General features: G+C 41.7%; 1 protein-coding gene across 2 annotated transcripts in view; it reads right to left on the minus strand.

The window, feature by feature from the left end:
- dntt (deoxynucleotidyltransferase, terminal) overlaps positions 1-12,849 on the minus strand; it is a 195,482-nt gene that overhangs the window by 87,510 nt on the left and 95,123 nt on the right. For both annotated transcript variants that reach the window (XM_034101152.2, XM_071205695.1), the window contains exon 9: positions 264-512. In XM_034101152.2, the coding sequence (XP_033957043.1) occupies positions 264-512 (249 nt within the window). The remainder of the gene's footprint in view (positions 1-263; positions 513-12,849) is intronic.

Below are 12,849 nucleotides of genomic sequence, written 5' to 3' on the forward strand. Positions count from 1 at the left end.
TATTGCACACTTGCAAATTACTTTGTATTGACTTATTATATCTTTCACATTTATTTGAAGGTGTATTTGGACAGAGTGCCACAGATGAAAGACCTCCTGGACTTTGACCTTGACGTTGTTCTTGACTGAGCAACGTTTTATCACATGATGGTGGCACATACAAGACAATGATTGATCATGAAAGACAGTGACTTCTAAACTTCTCCAAGGATTCCACCCGCAGCCACTGCTCACTGTCATCCAGTTCCTACAATCCTTCTTACTCTGGATCCAGTCCATCCCAGGAGAGCGAAGGCGTATCGATCCACAGGCGGCGACACCAGGTCCACGCGCACCGCCCTCCAGCCCCTGATGTCCCCATCAGCACAGTGGAGACCCCCCTCCACCTGACTGCTCTCCAGCCGCAGGATCAGGAAGCACTTTGCGAAGTTGTCCATGGCATCAAAATGGTGGTTTGGAAGCTTCCTCATATCAAAGGTGGAGTCCTGGTAATTACAGTATAGAAGAATGCCCTGGAGAAGAGAAAATAAGATATGCCATAATGTATGTGAGAAATACCTTTCTACGATTATTGTTTGGTTGAAAACATAAATAGTATAAGAAATGTACTTTTTCCAACTGATCGCACATTTCTTGATATTGTCTTGCCTGGTGCAGAGCTCAAGTCTATTGCCTCCGCAAGACAAACACATCAAATAGCAGCCATAATGCACGTGTTTGACTAAGAATAGCAGTTTTGCAAAAACAGCAACTAGTCAACATATCAGAATAGTGTGAATTGTCGTTAGCGTCTTTTATTTGTTCATGTGGTTTCATAGCTTGTCAGCTCCTGACATACTATTACTGTTATGACGTGTCTGTGCCACTTTATTTTATGAATGCTTGTTAGAGGGGCAGGTGGTAGGAAGCAGGATCAAACACGTCATCACACTTTGGAGGTGTTGGCTGACTCGTTAGTCGTCATTAAAAGCACCTCGTTGGGATATATCGGTGGACTTTGGGACCGGGATAGCTCTTCCACAAGGAAAACACCAGCATCTTCCACCACGAACAATATGCATAACTTATTGACCTGAACATTAACACCAAAGACTGAGCCGGCCGATCTTCACCTAAGGGGTGTGAAGAGGCGTTGCTCGACCCCAGTTAACTGTTCACGAAATGTATCTGTGGCGAGGGAGAGGCACACGGTTATGGTTTGCTGTTGAGTTATCAAACGCATGGCTATGAGGTGTTGATCAGATTAAAACATCTTGACGTATTCTCCATTCATCACCTACACAAAGACACCAAAGTGAAGATGGAGGCCTTTAAAGCATTCAATTGTTGCTAATTAAATGAATGATCTCTTTAAATGACTGACCATTTAATGTTGTAATTGAGGTTTAAACTTGATCAAACAGCACATTACAGTAAAATGTTTAAATGTATGGCTTTGAAGTTACAGTATTTGTTAAGGCCCATCACAGTCACTTTTGTCTCAGCAATTATAACAGAGATAAGCTGCAGAAAGTTTTAGCACATCCAGTCTTTACCGCTGCTAAAATGTATTTCATATATTTCAGTAAAACTTTTTACTGGAAGAATTGCCTGGATTGTCAGTGTGGAAATGACTGCCAGTGTGGCAGACGAGGATGAATGTTCCTCCCACAGTGTGACCGAGAATTGAGTCATTAAACACCAAAGCCCTTATTCTGTTATTGGACAGTTCAGACACAGAGAAACCAATCACTTATTTGAAGCCTCTAAAAACCTTGGTGTGGCCTCGTGAGCCCCTCCCCATTTGTGGATACTTCATGAGACTGTTTAACGCAACTCGTTTCAGAATGCAATCCTTTCAGAATAAAGAGTCAAGTCTTGTTTCTTATCCAAGAGGGGAATATTTGTAATCTTAAAATACTGAGTTGAGGAATGTTCTGTGCAGGGTGTTAAGTGGACGGTTAAATACATATAACTGACTGTTTTGGGCATGGTGTCAGGAATTGCTAAAGTCTGAAAATATCGCTACAATGCTTCATACATGTATGTACCAGCTAGAAATCATTTAAATGTTGTTGATTTCTAAATTCTAATGCCATCTTGGAAATTAATTCTTCACTTTTAAAATTGAATTTGAAAGATTATTTATATTTCCTCAGGAATTTGGCAGGAAGTCAGACCCAAAAGCAGTAAAAGGAGGATAGCAGGATTTTTTTTAATAAAAAGCGAGGCTTTTAGAAAACAAAAAATGATTAACAATAAGTTTAACACAAATACAGGTGGACCAAGCAAGGTGAAAAGAAAACAAAGAAAAGCTGAACAGGTACATACCAGGGAGAGCATGAGGAACAGGATCAGGAACACAGGCAGGACCATAGAAGCGAACAAAGATGACGAACTGACTAAGACAACGTAGACAGACAGCCATATATAGTGACAGGACTAGTTAGATTAACAAGAAACAGCTGAGGGCAGGTGGAGGCACGAGGGCAACAGGGAGAAAACACAAAGGTGTACAGATAACACCTAAAGTAGAAAACAGAAATGAGACTGAGATATACTTTATGTAAAATACAATTATTGTAGGATTTTGTCACAGTATTGCACTGCATAGAACTTGCTACTCTGAGAAATGTGATGTTTTGTTAAAGTATGTGTTTTGATTCAGAATTTAAATAAGATCAATCCGGACGACTGAATGCTATCTTTTCATTACTCCTGCACTTTCCTGTGATCTGTATTAGGACCCGTAAAATATCCAGCCCTCCAACTTAAGCACCCCAATTACATTTTCAATGTTGTATCAAGGCTTTATAAATCTCCCTTTGGTGACAATGTTAATGCAAGGTATGCAAATCCCAATAAACATGACATTGTTAATATTACATGTTTTGCATCTTCAAAGTATTGTAGTATTTTCTTATTGTTTGAGTGTGTGTCGCCATAATGACTTGTTCATTATTGACCTGTTCTCGGATAAAGTCCGACACTGACAAACTGAAACGTTGACTTGAATGAAATGTATTATGTCAACAGATTTGGCATAACTGTATTAGGTTAGTTGAAAGCAATAATATTAAGTTTAAATAAAGGTTAGGTTCAACTTAATATTTTTTCTTTCAACTAACCTAATATAGTTATGTGGAACCTGTTGACATATTGCATTTGATTAAAGTAAATGTTTACGTTTTTCAGTGTAAAGAACCACATTTATAAACCAAGTGTATTATTAAATACATAAAACACTCTCCATTGAGGATTGACACCTTATCAGAGTGCATTTCTACAAAAAAAGTTGCCAAGAAAAATAATCCGCAGTTAATTGTATCATGAATAAGTGCTTATTGATTAAATCAAGAGCCAAGTCAAGTCTTATTGGTTAAAATAAGCTTTAACAAAACCTAGACATTACTGTATGTCATGGGCTTTAGGACCACAGTGTTAACATCTGCTCCCACTTGTCATCAGTCTTTTCTGAGCCTGGGGAAGGAAAGAAGAAGAGATGTCTGAACACCCAGAAGAGAGACAAGCCTCCAGTCAGCCATACTGTAGTAGATGAGGCCCATTCCCTGGTAGATGGTTCCCCTCCTTAGGTAATGGAAATCTCTCCCAAGTAAGATGTGAGTGTGTTTGAAGAGAGGACTAAAAAGGGTCACTGACAAGAAACAAAGCTGTAAGTGTAGAAAGGAGTGAAATGGAGAGAGTGCAAGAGTTGGAGAATAAAGTGTTCAACCTGAGAAATAGTTGAACGAGTAGATAGCGAAGAAGCCAGGAAGTAGGGAGGGGAAAAAGACAGAGACTCTTTTAATTGATTTCCTCTGAGCCTCGGCTTGGCTGACGGTGCCTTTCTCTGGATGCACAAGTGTTACTAAGATTACAAATTGTCAATTTAATTCCGGAGGCCAGCCTAATTGTTGGGCTACTGCTCTCCTCTCACTGGCCATAAATCGTCCTCACTCTCCTTAAAGACCAATAATTGGGGAAGAGAGTGCAGCAGGCCCACAGACCATCCGATGACTGAGGTTAATCACAAGGCATTAAACACTTAGTCAGCACCACCTGAATGGCCGCCGCTTAACTGATGGGCATACAAGTATCACAAGGAAATGGCTTCCCCCCATAGACTGTATATATAAATGGACGTAGTGTCCGTGATGTCACCCATAGGTTTCTGCAGAGTTGCTGAGAAGCCCTTAGTAGGCGGAGTCGACAGTGACGTCAGAGTCTAACTCCCGCCTGCTCTAGCCTGATTCAAATAAGGGCAAACATGTTTGATTCTTAAGTAGGCCCGGAGTTGAAAAAGGTTGGTTCCCAATTATTGTATTAAAGCAAACCCTAAGTGTGATGTATTTTACCATGAGTAATTAAATAATAATGCAATTAAACTGTCAAGCATAATTGAAGATTATGACTTTACTTTATTTCTTACTTTAATGGCTTGTCGACTTTGGTTGTTTTTATGCTTGTCTTGTGTACCTGTCCCTTTTCGATGTTTTTCTTTGAAGACTCTGAAGGCCATGTTGTTTCTACGTGTCTTTTTCAAAAAAATAAAAAACACTATCTTTAAAGGGGTGGACTCGTTTGTCGTGCAAAGACTCTGCCCCCTGGACCGCGCCACATCTGCAATTACAGATAACCATTCACCGTCCAATAATAGGCAGGGAAAGGCCTCTTTAAAGTTAAGTTCAGTAATAGCTTAGCTAAAGGCAGTGACAGTTCCCACTTAGATAATGAGGCCAGAATGGCAGCATAAAACCACTTAAACACTGACTAATCTCAAGATAAAATCCCGAGAGCCACACTTGAGACGAGTTGTGGGAGAAGGTCTGCGACCCGTCTCGTGCACGCGGCCGGGAATGTAGGTCACGTCTTATTCTGGCAGATATTTCAGTCCCTCCTGGCAGTGCATTTCCTAAAGCCTTGACTCGTCTGAATGCCTTTGGAGAAAAGTAGTACTGAGTTATGGTGACAGTAGCACGGACTAGTAAGCACATGAATACAGATGCCCTTTGTTGGATGGGGTGTGTGACCCTCCTGCCTACACACACACACTACTGTCTCTCAGTCTCTTCCTTCTGTGTGACAAACATAAACCTACGAATCCACCATGAAAGCAGGATGTCATGAAGCCGCAGCATGGCCGGCGGCAGTTTAGCCCAATATAGCGCTCTGTAATCATCTCCCACGCAGCAGGTAATGTCAGCGAGCATCTGAGAGTAAGCTTATTCCACCAGAACTGTTTACAGAGGGAATTACAGAGGAGGACAGCGGGAAGATAATCTTTCCCCCCAAAGCTTCTCCTCTGAGTCAAGACTTTTTAAATTGTGATTTAGAAAAAAAGCTTTTTTTCCCTTATTTGATTATTTACTCCTCTGGAGAGGGAGCGATGAGTGGTTGCGAGGCCACCTGCATCCGGAGGACGTGAGCTGTTGTCAGGGACACCAGGAGCTCTGATCTCAGCTCACTATCTCTCTGACTCACATGGAGAGACTTCAAAACCTGCTTCCAGTCGCAGATTAGCGCATGTTATCCAGGGACGTTTGAACTGTGCTTCGACTTTGATTCGGAGCTTCGACGGAATAAAAGAGCTCCGATTGCTGAAATGAAAGTGCAGCGGTTTGTGTGACTGTACTCGTCCTCTCAATGTCAGTCAAAGTAGCCGTAAGACCTACTGCTTTGATTTTGAAGTGACCAGCTCTACTAAGAATGTCAAAAAAACTATTTTTAACAGCTACACTTTTCTAAACAATGTGCAGCTCATAAAAAGAAATACACTTCACCAGTGTAGTATTTCACTGTGCGCAATAAAATAGTAAAGTAACACCTGTAAGTACCAGATGTATTTAGTCAGGCTACACCCCATCATAACCTTCAAAACAATATCAAGCCTTGTAGATCTAGATGGTCAGGAAGGGCGAGTCATGACCGAAAGAACACGATTACGGATACAAGCAGCCGAAAAGTGTTTTCTCTTGACGGTGGCTGACATCTCCCTTAGGAATGAGGTGAGACGTTCAGACATTAGGAAGGGACTCGGAGTAGAACTCCTTTGAAAGGAGCCAGTTGAGGTGTTTCAGGCACCTGGTAAGATTACTGGAAGGAGACCGAGGGGCAGACCCAGGACCAGGCGGGTTATTATATCTCAACTCGGGCCTATGGGCACCTTGGAATACCCCATTCAGAGCTGGTTGATGTGGCCAGGGAGAGGGAAACGTGGGGGCCTCTGAGACCCGACTCCAGATGATGATGGATAGATACGGAATTTACGAGTTTGTCGCATGCACGTTATTGGCTAATTTAAGCATCATTAGGCTAAGGGTGAATTCATTGTTTATTTGATGCTAACTACTGCAGTGCCTGTGCTCTGCTTTTCTATTCAAAGTTTAAATGTGTAATTTGTACCACTTAGGTCCCCAGAAATACACTCTCCAACTACGAACGGACAAACTGTTCTTGAGATTGTACATCTTCTCCAATAAGTCTTCTTATTTATTACATTTCTTTGTGCACTGTATTATTCTGAATATTTTCAATGCCATTTCGGTGGGGACATGTCCCCAGCAGAGAAGACACCTGTGCACAACTGTATGGAGCAGATGCCCATATTGCCTATTCAACCAACGAGAACACGCTCCAATCTCTCACCACATTGGCCGAATGCAGAACAATGACGCATTGACAGAATGGCTTTATAATGGCGGCAACGCACACACAGCTCAGCCTTCAAAAAGCAGCACTTATACAGTATTTAGAGACAGGGATGATAGATGGACTGAGAGTGAAACGTGGCCCTCTCCGTCTCTCCGTTGCAATTACCAGGGCCAAGCTGAATCTCATCTGTCTGCCACAGAGGCTACTGACTGACCTTGCCTCTGCCCCCAAGTTATGCTTTCAGAATATCAGCACAGGGCGGGGGGAGAAAAAATGATTTTTCACAAGGACGTTTCTAGATAGATGTATTTTTAACTCCCTGCAGGCTGAGGAAGGGCTGCCCGCGATATTAGGCCTGAGTGTAGACACGTGGGGCCCCCGGGGGCTCCATTGCAGATGACAAGGTTACACGACTTAGAGTCAACCTCTGTTACCTCCACTTAATCATTGTCTTTCGTGTCCTCGTCCCCGCAGACCGGTACCCTTTGCATCCCTACTCCATCCAGAGAGCGTCTGGTCCGATCCGTTCTCGCCTCCTAAAGCCTTTTCAACACCTGCCAGCCCGCCTAATTCACTGTCTCACAGCCGTCCTCCCTCCTTATCCCCCGCACATTCACACATCCTTTCACCGTTCCCTCTACCTATAAGTGGCTGAAAGAGGTGAGAGCGCCTCGTGATAGCATACAATAAGTACGAGGTAATTATGGTCAGGGTGGACCGCTGAAGGGGCAGAGAGGCATGTGGAGGTGTGGATAAAAGAAGGACGGTGGGAATTATTTTTAAACCCGGTGATGACAAAAAGAATCCGACAGCGAGACCAGACTCGGCCCTGCTCTTCATCAAACACTTGTCTCCTCTCATGACCCTCTCCTACTACGCATTTATCTGAGGGAGGAAACTAGGTTGACAAATCCTCTCCCTTCTCTGTTTTTACTCTACATTATTTTTAAGTGATATTGATCCACTACTGTCTATCACTTTCACGCTGGAAAGAGATCAGAATGGCTTTAATAGAAATTCTATACACAAATGTATAACTACTGCTCTGAAATAAAACAATCTCATCGGCACTAGGGTTGCAAAATTCCGGGATTTTCAAAGATGGAAACTTTCCATGGGGATTAACGGGAATAAACTGGGAATTTTCTAAATTGAAGGTTGGCTCTTCATAGGGAACTTAAATATAGTTGGGGAAAATACATTTTAGCATAATCTTGACTAAAACAAACAGATGCCATTCAAGTACACTTGAATATCCATGCCATAGCACACTGCTTACTGCATGGCTATTGAGACCACACAAAGGTTCGCAACAGGAGAGTGGAAAAACTGGTTGGCATTCGGGCAAACCTAAGGCTCTCTGAGCCGGACACAGAGCCATCCTCAACAGGCTGGACAGTGACACTGAAGAGGAAGAGGAAGAGTGTGATGTTGATGAGGCCCAGGAAGAGCCCATTGACTGAAAGGGTAAAAAATGCAGAGGATCGCTTGAAGGAAGATGTGCATGTTTAATGGGACTGTTTGGAGGGAGAAGGCTCTTTTCATTTAACATTTTGAATGGGACTTTGTGGGGATTTTTGGATGGGGGGTGCATTTGTGTTCATTTTTTAATGAGTGGGGTTGGGGGTGATGAGTAATATTTAACTCAACATTCCTGTTTTCGTTCTTCAATGAAACAAATAATTGTTCAATAAAATAATTAAAACTTGTCCTGTTCTACTTAACAAAAAAATCTGTTGAAATGTCATTTTTTGTTTAATTTTGCATCGAATATTTCCAAAATTCCCCAGCTTAACTTCCCATGGAAACTTTCCGGAAATTTACCGGAAACGTTCCGCTCCTTTGCAACCCTAATCGGCACACACCTGTATTTGATGTAGTTACAGTATCTCACACACTTGTTTTTTTACTTTTATCTAAGTTGTAACCATATGTTAATACACATATAGCCTACCATATGTATAATTATCTCCCATCCAAAGACGGCATGCAGTAATCTCTTTTTAGATACACTGCATGGAAAGAAATTAGAAAAAGGGCTAGGCTCCAGAGTTATATTTTAGTACAAATACTTTTTAAAGTCCTGTCTACACAGGAGGCAATTTTTCAATTGTCCATCAGACGCTTCTATTTTATTCAATACAGCCGTCTAGACAGCTCACATCGTTTTGTATTATATTCCTTTAGTGGGCATTAAATGGAAGCTGCATTGGTGGAGGTGTCTCAAGTTAGGAAAATATGAGCAATGAAATACAACACAGAAAGTCCAGTTCAAGTGATCGAGAAATGATGAAGGCCTGTTTAAGAGTTTTCAACTGTTTTTAGAAGAAAAAAAAGTAGTTTGCCTTAAACTGAGAGTTTGTCCTCAAAAAACTTGATTTCGTCATTCATGTTGTCGTGCTGCATCTTCAAGGCGCCTATTTGCTCTCTCACCCCTCTACTCCACCGGGTCCGTCTGCGCCGCGTAACGGCTGCGCACCACGGTTTTGGTCCGGCCTCCTCCGGGGTCATACCCTACCGGGCGCGTTTCAGAAGCATTTCAGAAGCGGAGCATCTTGCCTGCCGGCTCGCAGTTTTTGATGATTTGGGCATATTTCCTGCACAGGCTACTTTGTAGAGACAAAGTTAATAATAATTGTAATATTCCAGTTATAAACGACATGAATCAAAGATGTATTGCTGTATTTTAGTGGTAAAATCATAATTATTCTATTTATACAGTGCCTGTAAACCAGAGGAGAACGCTGGCATTTTTTGAAAGACTACGGAGGGATAGGGTAGGGTCTGCAAATTAGTTTATTTGGGGGATGGGCCGGATGCTCTGACCAGTCCACTTCCTGCCCGCCGCCTCTGCAACGCGTCGCGTAAAAAAAATAGACTTCAATCCTATTTCGAGCGGAGCCCAGCGGCGAGACGCTTCTGGGACGCTTCTGAGCCGTAACGCGGCGTGTCTGGTGGAAAAGCACCCATTGATTAGAGTGGCCGCGATCCTTGCAGACGCCGCAGCGCAGCCGTAACACGACGCAGGCGGACCCGGTGGAATCTATGGGTCCGTCATTGTACATCAGCTGCCAGTCGACTTCACGTAGAACCTTGTTCTGGACTTCAGAAAAGGATTTGACTCTGTGCTGTGCCAGGAGGGCTTTCTCATCAGCTTCCTGTTTTATTTATTCTTCCTTAAAATGTTCTTTAATCCTGATCAGTTTTTTCGATTTGCTTGTTCTGGTTCAAACTCTTTAAATCATCTATTTCTTCTAGAATGTTGAGTTCATGCGACAGGACATTTTCAAGGCATGTTTCCATTGCGTACTTTACATACAGAGCTTTTTCATCCTGGACCACTTTGTTCAAATCCTGATTGTTGTGACATGGCCTAATGACAGCTTTTGCAATATCTCTTTTAAGCTTCGACACAGAGACGCTTCGGCAGGGCAATATTTTGAAAGCTATCATCTTCTTTTGACGCTTTCATTGAGTCATACTTTTTCTGCAATGTGTTTTCTTTGTGGAGCTCTTCACAGCATTCTTGCATCTCATGTTTTATTGCCTCATTCTGCCAGGTAACTGACTCTTTCCCAGCTTACGTGACAATGTAAGCTTCCTCCAAATCTTCCTCGAGTTTGAAGAAATCAATTTGCATGGCGTCATCTTGACAAAACATGTCTTCTTTTGACGTGTCCATTGCATCGTCCTTCTGCTGCATAGTATTTTCATTTGGGGGGGGTCTTTGCACAGCTTCTGAATCTCATCTTGCAAAGCATCTGCAAGCTAATTGCCTCTTGCTCTGCTTTTACGACATTGTGATGTTCATCCAAAACTTTGAAATGCTGTTGCCTTGTCATGCTGCAATACTTCTCTTTGCAGGGCACTGTTTTCACAGATAGTTGCCTCTGTCTCCTGGTTATGCTCCATTACCTCATTGTGGCTATGGTTTGTTTAACTATGGCTTAAACAGTGATGTGAATTTGGATGTCTTCACTGCACTCCCTAACTTCTTTATAAAGGAAGGAACATTTGTGCCTTGCAGCCTGTTCCTCTGCCTTCTTGCAGTCATGTTTCCTCCAAACTTTGAAAGCTGTTAAACTTTCTCTTGATCTTGTGAATTTAGATGTGCTGCTGCTATCTGTTCCCGGCGGAGGGCCATTTCTTTTTTTTGGAGGACTCTTGAGGACAGACGACAATTTGGTTGCAACTTCTATTTTGATTTCTTAAAGCTTGATCATGACAAATATTTACCTTTTTACCACGAAAATATCAAGTCAAGCTGTGGTCAGTGCAGAACATATGACAGCTGATAGAAATGCAAAGTAATAGTTGTGAAGCCAGTACTATGGTTTTAGCAATAGTCTAGTGTTGTGATGCACTGCTCACAATCAACATTATAATCAGGGGTGCACATAACTTTCCCAGTGAGGTACTCCAACTGAGGTTACGTACTGTAACCCAGCTTCTATGAGTATAGGCGCAGCCCTCTAAGGCTATCGCTATTGGGTAATCCCACTGCACGTGTGCAGTAGGGCTGTGGCGATACACTAATCTCACGATACGATACGATACACGATATTCAGCCAACGATACGATATATATCACGATATTCAGCCACCGATACGATTCGATACGATTCGATATAATTCGATACACTTATATCATTTTCTGAAAGATTTTAAAGGGACAGTGGGTTGGTGACATCTTGTGAGTGTTCCATTGACTTGGATTGAATTAAAACTGAAAACTGAAAGCATCCATTATACAATATATGGCTCTGACAGAGAGTCTACAGCTTGCAAATGCTGGACAAAATGAATCAAAAGATGTGGTGAGAAAATTAGTTTCATTTATTGAAACAGTGCAAACTCTAGCTGTAAAGTGCAGTATCACAATGGACAATGGACAATGAAAAGGTGCAGCAGGTGGCGGAACACAGGGGATTTGAATGGGACTTGTTAGAAATTAAAATCAATGTTTTGATGGCATAAAGTACCATAAACATACCGTCAGTTTAAATGTTGTTTTATACTGAAAAACCAGAAGTTGTTGTGCACAACCAGTTGTTGAGCTTTTATTCTGAAAATCCTTCATCTCCGGTTAGCATTTAGCATGTGGCTAATATACAATTTCCTATAGAGGTGAATTTAGTAGCGATATGACACGGAGTGTTGCACACCGAAACCTACTGATTTCAACACTACAACTATAGACGTCGAGATATTATTATTGCTGAATATTAAATGAAGGTACAGTTTATTTGAATACGTTTGTTTACAGACGTGGGTAGCATAAGACAACATTCGGAACTACCGGAAATGATACCAGCCGTGAGGTATTTTTGGAGTATTGATTACAGCGTTTAAAATGTATTAAATGAAAAGTCATAAAAGAGATAAGGAGGAGAAAAGGCGTGTTTAGTTATATATTTAATGTGCAATGTCTGAATCCTCTGTAATGCGCAACAACGAACATTGGAGACGTGGAGGGCCGATCCCCAGCAGCGCCAACCGGCCCACAGGGAGGATTCAGCAGAGGATATTTAACAGCTGGAAAGGTGGAGCTCGCTCTCTTCCCTTCGCTCACGAGAGCCAGAACACAGCTGTTTTTCATTCTATTTATTCTAACGTAAATTACATGCCAGTGTTTTATCTTTTTATTTATTTGTTTTTATTTTAAATCGTATAATGTCGGAGTTTTTTTGTCGTCTTTGAGGAAAATAAATGGGGTTTAGAGCCTCAAAATACTGAAATCTGTATTTTTTAAAATCTCTTCCTTCTAATTTGTTATTCTTTTCTAAATAACACACTGTTATTTACTCAACAATAACACACAATTATCCTTGTTTTTATTTATTCGTTTAATTCTATAATCTTGGGCTTTTTAGCATGCTTTTTAGCCGGAAATAAAGTCACCAGAAACAGACGGGACATTTTGAGATTTAGGATGACCTATAATATATTGATGAAAAACAGTATAATAGGGGACCTTTAACATTGCATGTGAAACCGGTGTCCCAAAGTTTCTGTCTCCTGGGGTTGGTCTGGTTTAGTTCAATATTTTTCGGTTCTGCGTGGGTTCGCTTACGCTGGCTTTAGTTTCAAGTTGAGTTACTGCTGAGGGTTAGGGATGTGTGAATACCGCTATGGTGCAGCCCTAAAGTTTGTACTGAACCTGCAGACATTGAATTGACTCATAATTTTCCTGCTCTGTAAACCTTTAACTAACAGATTT

Source organism: Pseudochaenichthys georgianus, chromosome 15 (genome assembly GCF_902827115.2).
Source record: "Pseudochaenichthys georgianus chromosome 15, fPseGeo1.2, whole genome shotgun sequence".
Lineage (NCBI taxonomy): Eukaryota > Metazoa > Chordata > Actinopteri > Perciformes > Channichthyidae > Pseudochaenichthys > Pseudochaenichthys georgianus.